This window comes from Triticum aestivum, chromosome 7B (genome assembly GCF_018294505.1).
Source record: "Triticum aestivum cultivar Chinese Spring chromosome 7B, IWGSC CS RefSeq v2.1, whole genome shotgun sequence".
Classification (NCBI taxonomy): domain Eukaryota; kingdom Viridiplantae; phylum Streptophyta; class Magnoliopsida; order Poales; family Poaceae; genus Triticum; species Triticum aestivum.
In genome coordinates this window covers 483455762-483475218 of record NC_057813.1, presented here as the reverse complement: position 1 = coordinate 483475218, position 19457 = coordinate 483455762, and the positions used below count along the sequence as shown (strand labels likewise).

The window sequence follows — 19457 nt, the reverse complement described above, 5'->3', positions numbered from 1 at the left end:
ACGTCCGTAACCTGTAGATATTGACTTCGGATGATTCTTGTTTCGGCCATAACTAATTCATCCGAACTCCGATTTTGACGTTCTTTAGCTCGTTTTGAAGCTATTGACCTCCCCCTTCCCATAAAAATACCACCAACATCATTTGACTCCATCAAATTTTTGGAACTTTGGCATCTTTGCCTAGGGCTTCCACCACATCATCCGCATAGCCACCACCGACTTCCGCAACCTAACCCATCTTGATCAACTCAAACAAGCTCAGCCTAGACCTTAGCATTAGTGGTTGCTTGAGTAGTGATTCGAGTCTCCTAAGTTGTTTCAGCTACTTAGGGACAATTGCTTCTTCATCAACCACCACCACCACTTCCACATAGACGTGCCCACCATACATTTCCACCCCAATTTAACTCAATTTTGTTTGAGTTGTGGCTTGTGTCTCCTAAGGTGTTTCGGCTACTTAGGGACGACAACTTCAACTTCGACACGTGTATAGCCCATCATTCCACTTCCGGATTGCCAAGTGCAAACCACCACCGCTTTCCGCTACCACCATTTTGACATTTGACATTTGAGATTTTGAGTTCGCAGTTTTTCCGTTTCCTAAGGTGTTTCGGCTACTTAGGGACGAGTCTCCATCATATTGGTTTCTACATCAAGAACACCGCCACTCATCATCGCCAAGTACGGTAACCTCCATATCATCTTGGTATCGTGTAACCCTCCATTGTATATTCCCATGCCATTAAATTGATAACCCCTAGCCTATTTTGCGTCACTTACCTATCGATACTAGCCATTTGAGTATTGCCGGCAACGTTACTTGTGCACATTAGTGATCATACTTCCCATAGCATACATACCATATCATTGTGGTGCATATCTTGGTATTATATCGTATGTCACAAGTTTGTTCCCGCATATACACAATTGCTATCTTCGTTTGTGCATTGTGCAAAAGTGGCCATACAAAAAAAAGAAATAAAGCTTTTAAGCAAAAGAGAAAGGGCAAAGAGCTTGTAAGCAAGTGCCATAGCATCATACCACATTTCACATAAGATTGTCATATCCAATCATCTTGGATCATCTTGTGAGAAACACCGGGAACCATACATACATAGCATACTTGGGATAAAAGTTTATCCATTTTGCATATCATAGGTTGTGCACAAGTGTCGTATCCGCCTATAGAGCAATCGTGCTAACATCTCTCTTGAGTTGTGCAACACGAGCGTTTTTCGTGGATTCCACATTTTGTGCTCATTCCTTGGTTGCACGACCCTATTTATCTATCCGTGTGTGTGTTTCCGTGTGCCATTCTATTGCTATTGGTCTACTTGTTTCGCTTGCAAATTTGTGAATCTCTTTCAACATTATTGACTCTTGCTAACATTTTGCATCAAATTTTTGTGCCACTATCCTCACCGAGCTCCACTATAAGCTTTACTTGTGTAGGTGTGAGAACCGACAAGAATTGGTACCAATTGTGCTATTTCCTTGTTACATCATTGAGTGATCATTGATCCATTTTCAACATCGGCCAAGGTACATTTGGTATAGTTCTTCTCTTTCTCCCACTCATACTTGCTCGAGTCTTGTGATGGATAGGCAAGGCATTTCCTCTCCGGTCTACAACAACAACGATGGCATGAACAAGTACATCTCCAAAGCGTCTATCTTCGATCTACAACGACAAATACAAGGCGCACAATCAAGATTGCGTGAGCGCATCGAGAACATCTCCATCGACATTCGTCACTCCGAAGCAAGGAAAAGGGACTACATCGACAAGAAGCTTTCCGCACATAAAGAGGAGCAAGATGCAAGGATGGAGGAGATTAGAGCCTTGATCAAGTCTTCTTCCCCTTCGTCATCTTCAAGGCGGAGACATTCAAGCCACAAGTCTTCAGAGCGTGGCAATGATGCAAGTGAAAATCGTCCTCGTCCACATCTACATGGCGACCTCCATCACGTTCGTGATCCACATCATCATGAAGGGCAAGTCACCTCCAAGCATCATGTGCATGACGACAACGAACGACATCGAGCTCAAGCGTGACAACGACACCATCATCATGAAGATGCTCCACAAGTGCAAACGTACGAGTCCCAACAAGCCCTACTTCACGCCAAGTCGACGCTTGATGAGCAAAAGAGAAGACCGCGAGACGACGACCACCAAGACGGTGCTACGGCTACAACAACCACTTTGGCATCTTCGCCAAGTGCTATCAAGGCATCTTTGCCTTTGGACGTACGGCATCTTCGCCTACTTCCAACGTGTACGCCTACATAGATTTCATCAAGTCCAAGGCGACTACCTACGAGCGAGGGCGACACTTCCATCTTCGGAAGCCCCCCAAGGAAGATGGCCGAGCATGGGAAACTCCCTTCGGTCATGGAGACGAGCTACGAGGTGCCACATCATATGGGCCTCCCACACCAAGACGGCGACAAGACGGTCGAGCAAGGGCCATCCCCTTCGACTACAGCAACAAGCGCGAACCTCTTCAACAACATGAAGACGACGCCCATATTGGACTCATACTCCGAGTCAAGCTGCACGACCGTGCATGGAGACATTTGCACCTACACCTCTCCGACACCCACATATGTTGAGATGCCCCATTTGTCATGTGAGGAGAGCCACCACCACATGAGTGGCATGAGTGACTCCACCATATGTGACATTGAGAGCATTTCCTATGAGAGGATGAGTGTGACCACCACTAGCCCCACACATGAGAGCATGCCACACATCCTATGTGAGATTGAGCGCCATTTGAGTGACTCCACCAACCATATGAGTGAGAGCATCTTTGAGGGAGTGAGTGAGCCACAACACTTAGAGAGTGAGGTAGTTGACACGGCATGTGAGGCTTATGATTTCTAATGACTTAACCTCTACTCCTTGTGTGTTTTCTTCTTTGGTGCTAGGTCTCCTACATGACGACATGCCTATCCTCGATGAGTCCATCCCTCCAATGGAGACGATGATGGCCATGGTGGACAATGATGCACCCCCACATGGTTCCATCAAGATGTAGATGACAACGAGTGGATCTTCAACACCTCACCTACAACACATGAGCGATGCTCCAAAGGCAATATAGGTGATGGTGCTTCTCTTGTCCCACTAGTGGACTCTCTTGACATCGATTGCTCCCATGATGTTGACCCACCTATTCCCATGCTTCATGCTAGTGAGACTTCTTCATGCCTTGACTTACCTATTTATGATGAATATGATGATGAGCATGTTGAGTTGCCTAGTTGTGATGCTATGCTTCATAGGATATCATGTGAAAATTCTATTGGTCACTTCATGTTTGAAAATCCTTTGAACTTGTCATATGCTATGAGTGAGATCTCCCATATTGCATCATTTCAATCTCAACATAGTAAGTATGCATGCCCCATTAAAATCAATCCCATTTGCACTAATGGCATAGATGACGAGATGATGGTCATTGGCTTTTGCTTCTCCTGTGATGATATTGCCATCCTTCCTTTACATGATTTGCGCAATTCATCTACTATGCCATGCCATGATCACATTGTTCCGAATATGCATTGTTTTGGATGTTGTCAATATTCTCCATGTGATGTTTCCATTAATGCTCATGAGGAGACCCCCATAGTTTCCTCATGCATATTAGGAGATTTTGATTCATCCCATCCTTTGCAAGATTTCCATGATTGCTTGCACCATATGCATTCCATGAATAACAATGCTCTAGATATTTCTCATGTTGCATTACATCCTTTGATTATCCATTATGAAATACATAACAATAAACCCATCATGATGGATGACATATTTCTATATCACGCATCTCATTTATTTGAGCATTGGATATTTTGTGCTAACCGACACATGCACGTGCGCATCATGATGGATGATGTGTACATATACCACGCACACACAATTTTTCCTTTGTCTTTGTTTTGTGTAGGTACTCACGTATACTCGACAACCTCTCGATCCCAAGAGTTGACGAAACGGGCTCTTGATAGCAACGATGCTTTGGGATCCCGTGGACTATCCTTACCACCGTTCCCTTCGCGCAAGGACTACGCGCATCTCTTATACTTGGCTCTCACACGGCTATGGGCTATTTACCACTTGTCACCTTATGCCCATACTATTGTGTTCACTTTGCATGTTATGTTTGCTCCTATGCCTTTGCCATGCAATTGTGACCCTAGATTTCATACACCCATGATTCACCATTATGCTACTTCTATGTGTATTTGCATGCTTGGTGGAGATCCTTGTTTGCTATTTCCATGCTTATCATGTGCTCCATGCTATTGATGCTTGTTGCGTTGGGAGAGTCATGATGTGCCATTGCTATTTACATATGGTCTCTCGCCAATACATTGATGATATTTTTCTCATATTTTGCTTTCATGCTTGTGATATGTCATGTGCATTATTCATGCCCGCCATTTGCACACATGACATGCTTGCCATGATTCCTTCTAGTATGTTGCATCTTCGCACTACTAGCATGCTTGAGTTGATCGCTATGATTGCTTGCTATGTTGCATCACCCATGTTCCACTATTACTTGTTTTCTTGGGTTGATGACATATATGCTCATGCCTCTCACATGATATATCTTGATCATTGTCTCTTGTGTCCATTAGTTGCCTCTTTCATATCCACTTGTATTGAGTGCAACCATACTATGCTTATGCAACCATACTATGCTTATTGATCTTGGAGACTTTGACACCTTACTTGTGATGCATGCTTGTTTACTTGAACCTATTGTATTTGGTTGTTCCCGCATCATATGCCTCCATACTATGCAATACTCCCTTGTCCTTTCTTATGATGAGCATGATGCATACACTTGTTTGGTATCTTACCACACGAATGATAGATTTTGCACTTTGGCTAACCTCATTTGTTTTTCTGAGTGTTTGTCATGTTCTTTCGTTTTGAAGGATTCACAAGGCGGTACCATGACGAGACAACTTGGTCATGTGAAGGCGTACACGATGTGTGACACCAACATTTTTTACATTCTCATAAAGGTGAACTCTGTCCCTTTGAGCCATCCTCAAGTACGCATATTGGATGGGTCACTCTTTCATTGTTGTTTCCTTCTTGTTGTCTACATGATACATCTCGCGAACGGAGGAGCGACATTGGAGATTGGCTCTATGGACCATCACATTGAGGAGCGCTCTCACTTCTTGGATGCACCTTCGGAACTTCACTCATGCCACTACATCGAGCTTGGGTACATCAACACTCCTTTGACTTTTTGTACCACCACCTCCATATTTGTTGATTGTGCCTCCTCATGTCATGCTCGATGGACATATCATACTCACCACAAGTTTGCACGCTATGCATGGATTGACTCACATTATGCTGGTCTTGTTGCATCTATTTCCATGTCATCCATGATATATGAGCTTGTGCACTTCCTTAGCAAATTTATTGTGATCTTCCTTGATGGCATATTCATACAACATGATCATATTGTCCACCATCAATTGCATGATAGCTTACACATATTGAGCATCCATTGCCATGTTCATGCTTTTGATACACCATCCCATTATGACATCATTTTGTACCGTGGTTGCATTCACAACACATTTGTGTGCACAATGACTGCATTTGCTCCCATGAATGTTCTGCATATCATTCTCTATCATCTTCATAAGCTTCATGCGCTTTGCCACGCACTATCTTGCCGCACGGACTCATTCTTACATGATGGACACTTTGTGTGCGCTAACCATTGTATTTCCAAGTGTCGCTTGTGTTTGCTCATTTTGCATGTACCACATATCGGAGATGCCTTGGAGTACTTGGATTGCGCCATGCCTTCAACTCCGTCCAACTACAAGTCCGTCCATGACAACCATTTCCATGGTGATGAGGATCACGATCCGAGGTCGGATCTTTCCCAAGGGGGGGGGGAGATGATGCGGAGCATCCCACGTTCATCCCAATGTACACTCCGACTACTCTCCAAACCCCAAGAGGACATATGACGAGACCTCAACTATACGCCATTGGACACAAGGTGAACCCGCTCCTCTCCGAACCTTCACTTTCTACATGTGAGACATGGCTACTACCTCCAACGTGTGTGCTATGCATGATCATGTACTTAGAGGAAAGCCACAGAGCCACCACATCCAACGGACGAGCTAGCAAGGACGCCAAGTACACGAACCAAGAGAAGAAGCTGCCCGAAGTCTACAGCCTCCGGACGACCGGACCCCGCCGGACGTCCGACGCCTGGAGCCTCCACCAGCCTGAAGAGTTAGCCCGTGAATGCTACAGCGGCCGGGCGACTGACGAGGACCGGACGTCCGACACATCCCAGGACCCGGACGACCGAGCGCCTCCGGACGACCAGCGCCACTGCAACAGAATGATATCTACGGAAGTCCGAAGACTTCGGGACGTCCGGACCGTCCCGAGACTCCGGACGATCGGAACCCACCGGACGTCCGACGCCTGTGTGTGCGCAGAGTATCGGGCCGAGGCCCATGTATCCCCCACTTACCCCTTCATGGCCCATGACTATATATACTCCTCCACCTCCTACTAGTTAGGGTTGAGAAAAGGATTAGCTCATTTGAGATAGAGCTTTGCTCATCCATACGGATCTCCTCCTCGTAAGAGACCGCGGCCTCTTCGGAGAAGATCCACCATGGATTCAAGACCCCCTTACGGGAAGATCCCTCGTGGATTCAAGACCTCCTCTCGGAGATGAGCTACAGCCACTTGTATCATCCTTTGTTGGATTTGGACCGTGTATCTCTTTGTGTTCCTTGGATCTAGCACATGTGTGGTCATATTCGTGTTGGTTGAGTGTTTCTCTTGATTTCCCCTGTGATTTCCCTTGTGTTCTTCCGTGCGTTTTTCGTGTTCCTCGTAGGGATCCTCTCCAAACGTGAAAGATCGGCCCCTAGGGTTCCGCCCTACATCAAAAAGCCAATATGGCAAGCTTCAAATTGTGGTCGTTAACTGTTAGCATGTGCAGTCGGGAGTTGCAGGCTTTGCGGTGAGTGTGTGCACCACTTTCAACAAGCTGGTCCTACAACTATTCAGGTGCAGCTCAAGGAAGCTTGATGCGCCGTGATCATAACTTACGTAAAATACAACAAATATGCTTTTGCATTGCAACAACAAAAAAATATCCTTAGCGCAATAAACATGGATCCAAACCCTCTGATAGGTTTTGAAGGAGGTAAGACGATTCAACTTATAGAATAGCTTTTGTGCAATTTTGAATTTTAGAATGAACATTTTGGTTTGGGTGTGATATCAACCATCGTGCTTCAAATATCAAATCTTAGCGAAGAACTTTACCCGATCAGAAAGCCCATATGTGAAGAATACACCTGGCATGTTGTAAGCTTCGATATATCCTTGTTCCGTTCGGCCTTGGGTTTTATTAAACAACAACAAACAAGGAGTCGATCCGCATGTCAGCGCATGGGGTAGCTCGCGCTGGTTGGACGCTTTTATTTATATGTGCATGCGGTTTTCTCATCTGAGATGATCTTTTTTCTTTTTCTTCTTCTCTCTCCCACACAGTTCCTTTTTCCTTTCTCTCCTGGCTCACCCTTCTACTTCCTTTTTCATCCTCTCCCCCGTAGGAGAACGAGGTTAATTTCTTCTCTCTTAATTGTGCTCAAACGGAACTCACTCTTTATCATCTCACTATTAATTCTTTAGGAGGCTTCCTCATTTCATATCGTAGATGTATATAAATTGATGCAAAGGGGTGCAAGGCAGTGAAGTGGGACTAATGGGCAAACCAATGATTTATTCTCGACAGAAACACGTGCTAGCCAAGTAGGATGTCGCCTTCTGGACTGGATGAAAGGCCGTGAGTTCAATCCCACGTGCCGATTATGTGGTTGGGCATGAAAAAAAAACACGTCTAGGATAGCGGGTTCATTCGTCACAATATCAGGGATTTTCCTGCAAAATACCCATGATGGACTAAGAATAGCTCCTCATTTTTATAAGTAGGTATAGATATCTATACCTACTAATAATGGTAGGAACGCTTCTGCTTGCCGTCGTGCCTTTTTGTAGAACCCCCTTGCACTTTATTGAAATTAACCGACAGTCCAATTTTAGTGAGTCCAGAAAAACATTCCATTTTTGCAGGGAACAACGTGTAGTTTTTGGAAATTAACCTGTGGTCCTATTTCAAGTGAACAAAATTGTTCGCTGTTTTTACTAAACCCCCTGTTATTTTGCTTAATCAACGGTTCTTTTAAGTGAGTTTAAAGGCTTTTAAAAATATCCATATCTTTAAACCCTAACTCCAATCTTGACGTGTTGTATATAAAAATTGATTAGAAAAATGTTTAGAATCTGAATACGATTTTTTTACCTATTAAACATTTTTAAATGCTATTTATGATGCAATATTAATCAATAGCGCATAATCCGTCTTTATTTCGTACATGTGTACATCCTATTAGAAATCAACACCTCAGCAAAATCTGTTTGGAGACAAAAAAACATCTATAATCATGCATGCACGCCTCGTCAAAACCTTCAGGTGATGTTGGATGCTTGTTGTTGGATGCTTGGTGGTTGCTTTATAATATAAAGCGGGAAAAACCCTTTTTCGTCTAAAAGGAAAGTACATTTCACATCTGATGCATTCTTCTTATTTTGTACGTCTTCGTATGAATTCATACGTTCATCCCGCTTTAGCTTATATAGCTACGGTGATGCCTTGAACATCAAAAGTATGAGTGTGTCGTTGGAAATTTCCTGCATCAGACCATAAACATTCTAATCAATTTAATTAATCTTATAAAATCTACAACATGTTAGTTACTCTAGGAGCCCGTAGGAGTGTGTAGGTGGCTGAGAAGTCATCACGTGTGATAGGTTGAAAAGTGTGTGGGCTAGCGGGAGAGGATTTGTAGCAGGGAGGTCCCGGGCATGCAACCCGCTTTTTTTATTTTGGCTTTTGATTTTCAATCTTTCGTATCTTTTGAATTAAAAGTTCAAATTATGTTTTATTTTCATATTCATGTTTTCGATGATGATGTCTTTCAAATGACATTAATTTTCAATACATTTTGATGAGTTTTAAATTTTTTGTTAATTTTTAACTTTTGAAACTTGGTACGAGCGACCAACAAACCATCCGTTTTAGAACTTGCGAGCGAACAAAATGGTAAATTTAAGTTTCAACTCTGAATCTAGGTGCAAGCAATCGACAAAATCATTAGCTTCATAAACTAAAAGTTAAAACTTGTTGTACCCTTGTTCGAAATCCAAAGACTATAACGGATCGTGAGGCAATCAGACGCTTGACACGGCTAGGCAGATGCGTTCCCCTGCGAATTTCCACCGAGTTATCGTCTATTCTACACTGTTCACTTAACAATACATTAGGGGCGTGTTTGGTAGCCTTCTGCAATAGTACGAGCATTTCATCCCCATCTCAAGCTAGCCTGGTTAAGCAAAAACAGGCAACAAACCAACATCTGCATGTTGTTTAGTTGCCTGCATTGCATCAATGAGAACTTTAGGGATGGGTGTTTGGTTGCCTGCATATGTGCTTAAGGGCTGAGCAGATGCAAACCACAACTGTTTGGCTACATATACGTTTGTGTTCTGCTCACCCCATTCAAATGTGGTGGCCTTACCATCACATTAGCAGCACAACAGCAGGCACAATTGAAGGCAAACAATGCAAACAAGCAATGCACATGAATATAACAACAGATTAAGAAGCTAACTAATATACTAGGTCCATCGTTAAAAATAGCAGGGGCATCCCATGCCCCCTGCTTCACGCCAGGGTGCTGATCATGGCCAATATATTAACATGTTCGCAACACAAGTTCAAATGATCACCATCAAAGTTCAACACAAACTAGTAACACTAGTAACAGTTCCATAATAAGACAGAGTAACTGATGATCTATAGAGCCTGAGAGAAGTCGCCGACGCAGTTGTGCTTAGTGCTGCACGCCCTACACATGATCGAGCTATCGTGGTTGTAAATCTGCACATTCAGGCCCAGGCCGGAGATTCGCATGATGACGAGATTGCCGGGGGTGATCCCGTGGCGGCGGTAGAAGTACGGCCAGCCCCGGCCAAGCACCATCTCCCCCTGAAAGTTCTGGACCCAAACCCGGAACTCATAGCACTTGTTGGTCGACAGCCTGACGATGCGCGGAGGCTTGATCATTAGCCACTGCTTTATCACCTCCCTGAACTTGGTCGGGATGACAAGCATGGCGAGATCCTCCTTGTCCTTGATCTGGCAGTAGAAACGCAGTGGCTCTCAGGACCCCTCCTCGTGGCCGGTCCTTAGAGATCGTCCCCTTGAACACAGCTGGCTCATGAAGGCGGCCCTGCCAGGCAAGTCCACCCTCTTGAGTCAGTGGTTCGTGGGGATGAATTCCACGGCGCCTCGGCACCGACCACGACCTGAGCTCCTCGACCGGTCCTGCCCCACTCTGTCTTCATCACCTTGTCAGGTAAGATGACATGGGTTAGTAACTGCCTGGTTGGGTTCAGACAATAATCAGTGGCACTTGCCGAAGAGCAAGTGTCACTGATGAGTGGCACTTGCTCATGTGCAGCAACCACTGATTAGTGCAGTTTCCAAAACATGATGAGTGGCACTTGCCGAAGAGCAAGTATCACTGATGAGTGGCTCTTGCTCATGGGCAACAGCCACTGATCAGTGAACATCATGGCCATGATCTAAAACTAGCAGTGCAAGTTGTGACCACTTCCACATTTGGCAGCATGCTACATTGGTACTAGTAACTATACGAGGAAACACAATGGTCCTACAATGTGTATGAGCATGCGTCCTACCTACCATGAACGCCATGCACATAATGAAATAAAGCAACAAACCATGCCTAAGTAAGCACCAATGTAGCTTCAACATCAAACACAAAACCTACCTATGAACAACAAGTCCAATATACCCCGCCTATGAACTATGATGTAACCACTTATGTACAAGAACCAATTAACCCTCCTATCAACAACATGAACAAGAACCAATCTGCCCTCCTACGAATAACATGAACATGAACAATAGTAGCCAAGAATGAACTAATTGGATTGGATTGGATTCGACTCGAATCCAATCGATTCCTTATCATGCCTAAAACAGAAAACCCTAATCTATATGTACGAGTAGAGGGGGAAATAGTACCTTACCGGAGGGGGTCGAGTTGGAGCATACGCCGGCCAGGGAGAAAACCCCGACGGGGAGGAGATGGCATGCCAAGAGGGAAGAGGAGGAGGGGGAGCCGACAATGTCGGCTACCATCGACATTGCCCCGGTGCTAGTGGACATGCGGGAGGTCGAGGAAGCAGGCGCCGTCATCCATGGCCCTGACGTGCTGGCCGAAGAAAACCCTCAGATGGGGGTAACCCCCTCCCACCCAAAGTGGTTTCGAGTAGCGGCACGGTCGCCGCCCCCTCCGGGGCCGCCATCGAACCCATGACCATGAGGTCCGGATATGGCGGTGGAGCCGGAGTGGCCGGCACCGCATTGGTCGGGCGAGGTGGCCTGGTGCAGATGGGTGACGGTGCGCGGAGGACCGTCCTCAAGTCAACGCCGGAGTTCGCGAATCCGGCAATCCGCCTCTCGTGGATGCGGTTCCCGCTGGCCTCGATGGCGGTGAGGGGACGACGCGACGGCGGGTGAGCCATCAGAGGAGAGGAGAGAAACGGACGGTGAGGAGAGTGGTGTGAATGGAGCGTGGGCGGTGACATGAGAGAGAGAGAGAGAGAGGAGTTATTGAGACGTCCCGCCGGTCTGCCGTGCTCCCCGAGGCGTGTAGCCAAGAACCATGTGTGGTCGCGCTGAGCCTGACTGCTGAGAAACTGCCAATTCAAAAGTAGCTCGCGGGCCAGGCCCGAGACTGCTTTAAGTTTCGTGCGGCCCGAGATTTAGATGCAGCCCACGCAACCAAACAACGCGCTTTCATCCCGCGCAGGCCTGGTTGGGCCTTATGCAGACAACCAAACACGCCCCAGACAACCCAGAAATAGAACGTGGGTTAAGAATCTTAAAGCTTGCTCCGCCTTTGATAGTCTTGGTGTTGTCGCGTCTAGGGCTGCAAATGAGTCGAGTTCGGGCGGTTTAGACTAGTCTCAACTTAACTTATACTACAATTTGAGCGAGTTCAAAATGAACGAAGCTCAAGACCGAGCTTTAAAAAGTGGCTCGTGCTCGCTTGTAACGATCTCAAATCGATCTCGAGCTAGTTTTGAGCTAAATAAAAATGGTTTTCTCAATAATCTAATGCAATTTTTGGAACAAGGTAGGCCACAACACAACACAAGAAAGCCTTAGCACGACGACTTCCCGACTCTCTACTACAACAAGTTTTGTCCAGCTCTGTCGTGGGACGAGCGATGATGACGGCGCTCTTTCGGCTCGCTTTAGTGCTTGTAATCGTCGCTAGGTTGTTGTCTACGGATCTGGATGTAATTTTTATTATTTCTGGTGCTCGTTGTATTGCCATGCTTGAAGATGAATAGATCAGAAGTTTTTTCGAAAAAAAAAACCATTATAAATTTTACTTACGTTCTCTCAACTGAAGGCTTGTAATTAATAACAAGAAATTATGAATGAACTAGCAAAGGAAGAAAATGAAGGTACGACTGCTCTTAAACTTTGGCCAAAATAACTACCACATATCATATTAAGGCTAAATTTTCTCCACTCTTAATTAGGCTTTCATGTTTACTAGTAGGTAAACTGGAGAAAAATGGTACACAACATATATGGTACTAAATTATCTTATTTTTTTTATAATACTCCATCTGTTCCTTTATATGAGGTGTATTTGTTTTTTTGATAAAATTTCACAATGTGCATTTGTTCTAATTCCTCCTAGTTCGGTTCTTAGCCATCTAGAAAAAAGGAAAATATCTTTTTACAAATTGCATGTATCTCTTCTTGTGGCAAAAGAAGAAAAGTATCTGTGTCGATTGCATCCATCTCTTTCTTTTTTGGACTAACCGATTTACTTGCCACTAACCAACGATTTGTCAAGGGTATTTTTGTCCTTAATTATCTAAATTATGTGCCTTGATCACCGTGTCAAAAATAATACGCCTTACATAAAGGAACAGAGGAAGTATATATCAAAACTATTTAATAGAATTATATGATATCGAGCTATCGAGCGAGCCAGTGTTGGCTCAATCAGCTCGTTTCTCGATCGAGTTATATTGTTTCTCAATTGAGTTACATGAAGTGCTCATACTCCACTAATTTCTTTTCGAACGAGTCAAAATACGAGTCTCGAGCTTTGTTGCAGCCCTAGTCGCGTGTCGCATTTCTCCTAGAAGCTGGTGTGAGACGCTGCTGTCACAAGGAGACACCACTACTGATGCCCTCGAGGAATACCCTTAGATTACGATCCGACGAGCCACCTTTCCCCAGAGCCTCTACGACCGCCGCCTTCCACTCTGACGCCGCACGCCGTGCGCCCCCCGCGGCCTCGCCCTCCCGCATCACCTCCTCTACACGCCGCCTCACCTCGGCCGCGCGAAGCACGCCGTCGCCACCCACCTCCGCGCGCGCTCCGACGCGCCACTCGCACTCGACGAGCCACGCGTTCATCCGCTGGTCCGACATCTTTGGCACGCACACCATCGGCACGCCGCACGCCACGCTCTCCATCACGGAGTTCCACCCGCAGTGCGTCACGAAGCAACCCACCGCCGCGTGCAACAGCACACGCACCTGGTCTCACCACTCCACCACCATGCCGTTCTTGAGTGGCGCGTCCATCTCCGTCTCCGACGCCTCGCCATCCGCGAGCTCCGCCTTGATGTCCTTCCGGACGACGCACAGGTACGGCCTCCCGGTCTCCTCGAGTCCGAGGAGCAGTTCGTCGAGCTGCTCCCTCTCCATCCTCGCCAGGCTCCCGAACGCGACGTACACCACGGAATCGGCCGGTTTGGCGTCGAGCCACTCCATGTACTTGACGCCGTCCTGCTTGAAGAGGCCGGCCTCGTCGCCGGACGGGAGCACCGGGCCGATCGGCAGCGCGTCGTACGCTCCCACCGCGGCGAGCGCGCCCTCCTCGAGTTCCTGGCACGTGTTGACGAGCACGGTGGCTCTGGGGGTCTCCCTGTCGAGCGTGTCGAACAGGTCGCGGACGGTAGTGTACACGCTGTGGAAGAAGTCGGACGGATCGGTGGACTCGGTGAGGAAGGACGGGAGGTCCCGCACGGCCTGCGGCGGTAGGCCCGGGAACCGCACGAGGAACGACGGGTCATGGCGGTGGTCGGCCACGACGGCGGCGTGGCCATGGAAGTAGTGGTAGTAGACGGCGAGCACGGCGGCCGGCTGGATCCAGTAGAGCGCGGACGGCAAGCCTTTGTCGCGCGCCACGTCCGCGGCCCACGGGAGGAGCATCGTGTACACGACGCGGGTCACGGGGCGGCCGCGCTCGGCGAACGCGTCCACCAGCTCCCCGACGCTGCGCGCGCCCGCGGCTTGGAAGGACGCCATGTAGTCGGTGAACGCGGCAGGGTCGGTGCTGCTCCTAACGTACCCGGCCTCGGTGCCGTCCGAGAACGGGAGGAGCTCGAGGCGGCAGTCATCGCCACCGCCGCCGTCGGGCGCGCCCGCCTCCGCCGGGAACATGCGGCGGTGCGCTGCTTCAGTGGTGGAGAACGTGACGAGCGCGTCGGGCGCGGCGGCGAGCAGGCGCCGGGCGAGGCGGAGCGCCGGCGCGATGTGGCCCTGGAGCGGGAACGTCAGCACGAGGAAGTGCGGCTGCGGAGACATGGCCCCCTCTCTGACCCCTGTCACGGGTGGCTTTCGCGTAGCGCTAGATGGGGCGCAGTCGATCTGCGACGACGGCAAGCAAGCGATTTGTGTGGTGGCGCGAGGGAGCGTGGGTTTTTATGGTTCCGCGCGTGCCCGTCACATGTTTGACGAAACAGACGTGGGGAGCTAGGTTTGTGTCAGGTGTGACGTATCTAGGTTCTACGCCCCACCGTTCATATAGGTGCGCTGCGTCCATCCATTGGTTCATAAAGAGTCCAAATTTTATACTGTTGAAGACATAACAGTCCAATCGTATCAGTTGGCGACGTGAACAATCAGGCATAGGGTTCGGGGGGGCGGCCGGTTTGGTTGGACACCGGTGGCGCGGCTCCTGCCGTCCTCGGACTGCTGCTCATATTCAGTTTTTTTAACGTTGTCAAAAAGTTTTAATTAAGGCGAACAGAGCTGTCTAGTTAATTAACGGAAATCGGTCAAAAACTGTCACAAACTTGCTCATCCATATGAAATGCTGCCAAATAGTGGAGCCACGGGATCACAGAGGCCAACAACACACTTGACAAAAAATCACTGTAACCTCTAGGAGCATCTCCGATAGACGGTCCAAATGTAAAAATACCTAACTTTTAAACCGTCTGGGGCAAAAAACGCTGCTCCAACAGACGGTCCATATGTAAAAAAATTGGCCCGCGGCCTCCCGGTGATGTAAAATACAACTCGCGGTGCAAATTTGCATCACGAGATACAACTGGTTCAAATTCGGCGATCGCCCGCACCCGTCCATCCGCCCTTCATTTCATTTCACAACCGTGTCCGTCCGCCCGCCCGGACACCAGTCGGCCGGAATCCGCCGCCGCCACCGTCCAAATCCCCGCCGCTGTCACCGCCACCGCCCTTGCCCCCATCGCCGGAAGCCGTCTCGCAGCCGCCCTGGCGCCACCGAATCGGGAGGCACCCGCGGTGGGATTCGGCGCCTCCTGCGGTCCGCCTGCCCCTGTAGGCCTCCGTCGGGTCCTTAGGCCGCCGCCCGCCTCTGCCGCTACCGCTGCTCGCTGGCCTGCCCCGTTGCCACCGCCTCCCTGCCCCGCCGCCACCCCGCACTGACCCCATCCAGTCGAGCTGCCGGCCCTGCTGGCCCGTGCAGCGCGCTCGTGCCGCTGCTCGTGGTGTTCGCGTCGGCTGCTAGCCGCCTCCGTCACTGCTGGCCGGCAAAGGAGCACCTACAGGGGAGCTCGAGCTCCGGCCATGGCGACCACTGACGAGCACGAGAGCGGTGGCAAACTACACTGATTGAAGGGGAAAAATAGGGGGATTGGGAGAGGAGCTCATCACGAGGGGAATGGCGCGCTCGGGGAGGTCAGGGAGAGCTTGATGGCGACGGATTTGACGAAGGCGACCGACGTCCCGAGGTTGAAGAAGACGATCAAGGCGACTTTACATCTTCGTTTTGGACCATTTGTTGGAGTTGCTCTTTTACATCTCCGATTTGGACCATCTGTTGGAGTTGAGCATTTTTTGGAGCTCCAAAACGCACTTTTTGGCGGTCCATACTTTACATCTCCGATTTTGGACCGCCAAAATTTAGACCATCTATTGGAGATGCTCTAAGCACTTGGATCACAACATCATCAATGAAACCCCGTGGCCCCACTACAACTTGAGAAAAATACAACGGCAAAGACAACACACATCTCAGCCCACTTTCAACAAAAAAAGACACATCTCAGCCCACATTTGCATCCTAGATAGGTGTATCATGAAACCATTTGCGCCTTCACATTATAGCTACCCTTCTTATCTTTGCACCTACTAGATTTCTTCTTGTGAATTCTGTCAAAAAGAAAAGATTTCTTCTTAGCGAATCAACCTGTGGTTGGATGGTTAGAGGGACTGTGGTATCCCCAGCCCACCAGGGTTCAAATCCTGGTGCTCACATTTATTCCTGGATTTATTTCAGGATTTCCGGCGATGCACATTCAGTGGGAGGAGACGTTCCGTCGACGATGAGGTGCCTACAGTGACTTCGTAAATTTCAAGATGATATGCCGACTCAGTATTTCGGAGGTGCTCATAGGGGTAGGGTGTGCATGTGTGCGTTCATAGGGATGAGTGTACGCACGTGTATATGAGTGCTTGTGTCTGTACAGATGTTCAAAAAAAGATTTCTTCTTGTGAATGCCAAATTGAGGGCGAACAATACCGTTCTTTGCATTTGTTCCTCTTTGCATTATGCTTCGAGAGACATCAGATCAATTTTTTTCTTCGAATTTAGCATCCAAATTAAATAGGTATTTGACAAACTTAATGGTGAATATGTCCATGAGGTTAGGCAGCGGCACAACGGTCACATCATCACCCACATGAACAACATGCCCGATGTACTCAGGCGAGTGTGTGGTAGTTGTCGGGGTTACGATCCTGACAATGAGTACTAGGGGTACGAAAGAGGGGCAGAGCCTAGCTACAACGCAGGTGTAACACTCGGTGTTTAACGAGTTCAGGCCCCTCCCGAAGGAGGTAACAACCCTACATCTCGTGCCCTGAGGCTTGTTTTCTTTGGGGGGGGGGTATGACTACAGAGATTGCTTAACCCCTGCCTAAGAGGAGGAGTGCGGCTTACATAGAGTGCACCGCAGCCTCCATTGCTCCCATGTCACCGGGGCACCTAATGCTCGTAACTACGGCAGTTACAGGTCTAAATAGTCACAATAACGACAGCTATAGGTCATGGTTGCTATGACTATACTTCAAGAATGACATAGGATTCCCCGACTGTTGCAGCTCCGATATCGTGCCTTCATCTCCTTAGTCCGAGTGCTTGTAGACATGCCGACTGAAGAGGAGGCATCTGAGTGCTGTCGAGGTGTCCGAGTGGACTTCCAGTTATACACATCTGAATGTTAATATGGTCCAGAGACACATCAATGATGGTGTGGCCCCCTCCAGATGATAGGCCTTGACCCTACCTATAGTAGGTGATCTCATCATTAGCCCGCGAATCGGTTGAGGTTTCGTATGGCAAACGGACTGAGCCTCTCGGTTAAGCTCGAATGCTTCAGGGGCACTCAAAATATGTTTTCGAATGGTGGCTTTCTATGCCTTGTATGAAAACACAAGGATTCTAGACTAAAGGGTTCCCTGAATGACCATGTGTTGTTGACCGCCGAGAAAAACTTGGTGGCATTCATTTGACTCTCAGTAGAGAAAGACTTGAGGTTCGAGTGTGGACATGCCATTACAACTCGAGTGGCGATGGTCTGACTCTCCGGGGAGATGCTACTCCTTATCCCAGGGGAACACTAGCGCGGGTCATCTCCAAGTCTTAGTTTGCGAGTCATGCCCCTTGGAGCCTAGTGAAAGGGCCAAGTTAACCCGCGGAGGGGCGTCAAGCTCGCCTCATAGCAATCTTGAAGGTGACTTCAGTCGGGTGTTTAGCATGGTCGAGTGCATGGGTCCCCGCGGAAGGTGGTCAGTCAGGACTGACGAATGCCCTTTAGAAAAGGGACAACGGGCCGTCAATCGGATTTGATTCGCTGCAGAAATTGCGAGATTGAATTTGAGTGTGCACGCGCAGAAGCGGTAACGATGTGGGTTAGTGGGGAAAGTGGGGGCATGATGCCTCGATTATTGCTACCTCTTGAGCTTGCGTTGTTTTTCCCTTGAAGAGGAAAGGGTGATGCAGCAAAGTAGCGTAAGTATTTCCCTCAGTTTTGAGAACCAAGGTATCAATCCAGTAGGAGACGACGCACATGTCACTAAATACCTGCACAAACAATCAAGAACTTGCAACCAACGCGATAAAGGGGTTGTCAATACCTTCATGGTAACTCGCAAAAGTGAGATCTAATAGAGATAATAAAGTAAATATTTTTGGTATTTTTGTCGTATAGATTGGAAAGTAAAGATTGCAAAATAGTAAACGAGATTCAACAATATGGAAAAGAGACTTTTATTTAATGGAAAAGAGACCCCGGGGACATAGTTTTCACTAGTGGCTTCTCTAGAGATAGAATGTATTACGGTGGGTGAACAAGTTACTGTCGAGCAATTGATAGAAAAGCACATAATTATGATGACATCTAATGCAATGATCATGAACATAGGCATCACGTCCGTGTCAAGTAGACCGAGACAATTCTGCATCTACTACTGTTACTCCACTCATCGACCGCTATCCAGCATGCATCTAGAGTATTAAGTTCATAAAAACGGAGTAACGCATTAAGCAAGATGACATGATGTAGAGGGATAAACTCAAGCAATATGATATAAACCTATCTTTTTATCCTCGATGGTAACAATACAATACGTGCCTTGCTGCCCCTACTGTCACTGGGAAAGGACACCACAAGATTGAACCCAAAGCTAAGCACTTCTCCCAAGGCAAGAAAGATCAATCTAGTAGGCCAAACTAAACCGATAATTCGAAGAGACGTGCAAAGATATCAAATCATGCATATAAGAATTCAGAGAAGAACCAAATAATATTCATAGATAATCTTGATCATAAATCCACAATTCATCGGATCTCGGCAAACACACCGCAAAAGAATATTACATTGAATAGATCTCCAAGAACATCGAGCAGAACTTTGTATTGAGAATTGAAGAGAGATAAGAAGAAGCCATCTAGCTAATAACTATGGACCCGAAGGT

General features: G+C 47.6%; 1 protein-coding gene and 1 pseudogene across 1 annotated transcript in view; both read right to left on the bottom strand.

Moving 5' to 3' along the window:
- Positions 1-10259, bottom strand: part of LOC123158081 (protein S-acyltransferase 18) — a 99059-nt gene extending 88800 nt beyond the window's left edge. Inside the window, exon 1 of the mRNA XM_044576211.1 lies at positions 10032-10259. Coding sequence (XP_044432146.1) covers positions 10032-10259 — 228 coding nt within the window. The remainder of the gene's footprint in view (positions 1-10031) is intronic.
- Positions 10260-13100: 2841 nt separating this feature from the next.
- LOC123159287 (crocetin glucosyltransferase, chloroplastic-like) lies at positions 13101-14914 on the bottom strand (annotated as a pseudogene).
- Positions 14915-19457: the final 4543 nt, after the last annotated feature.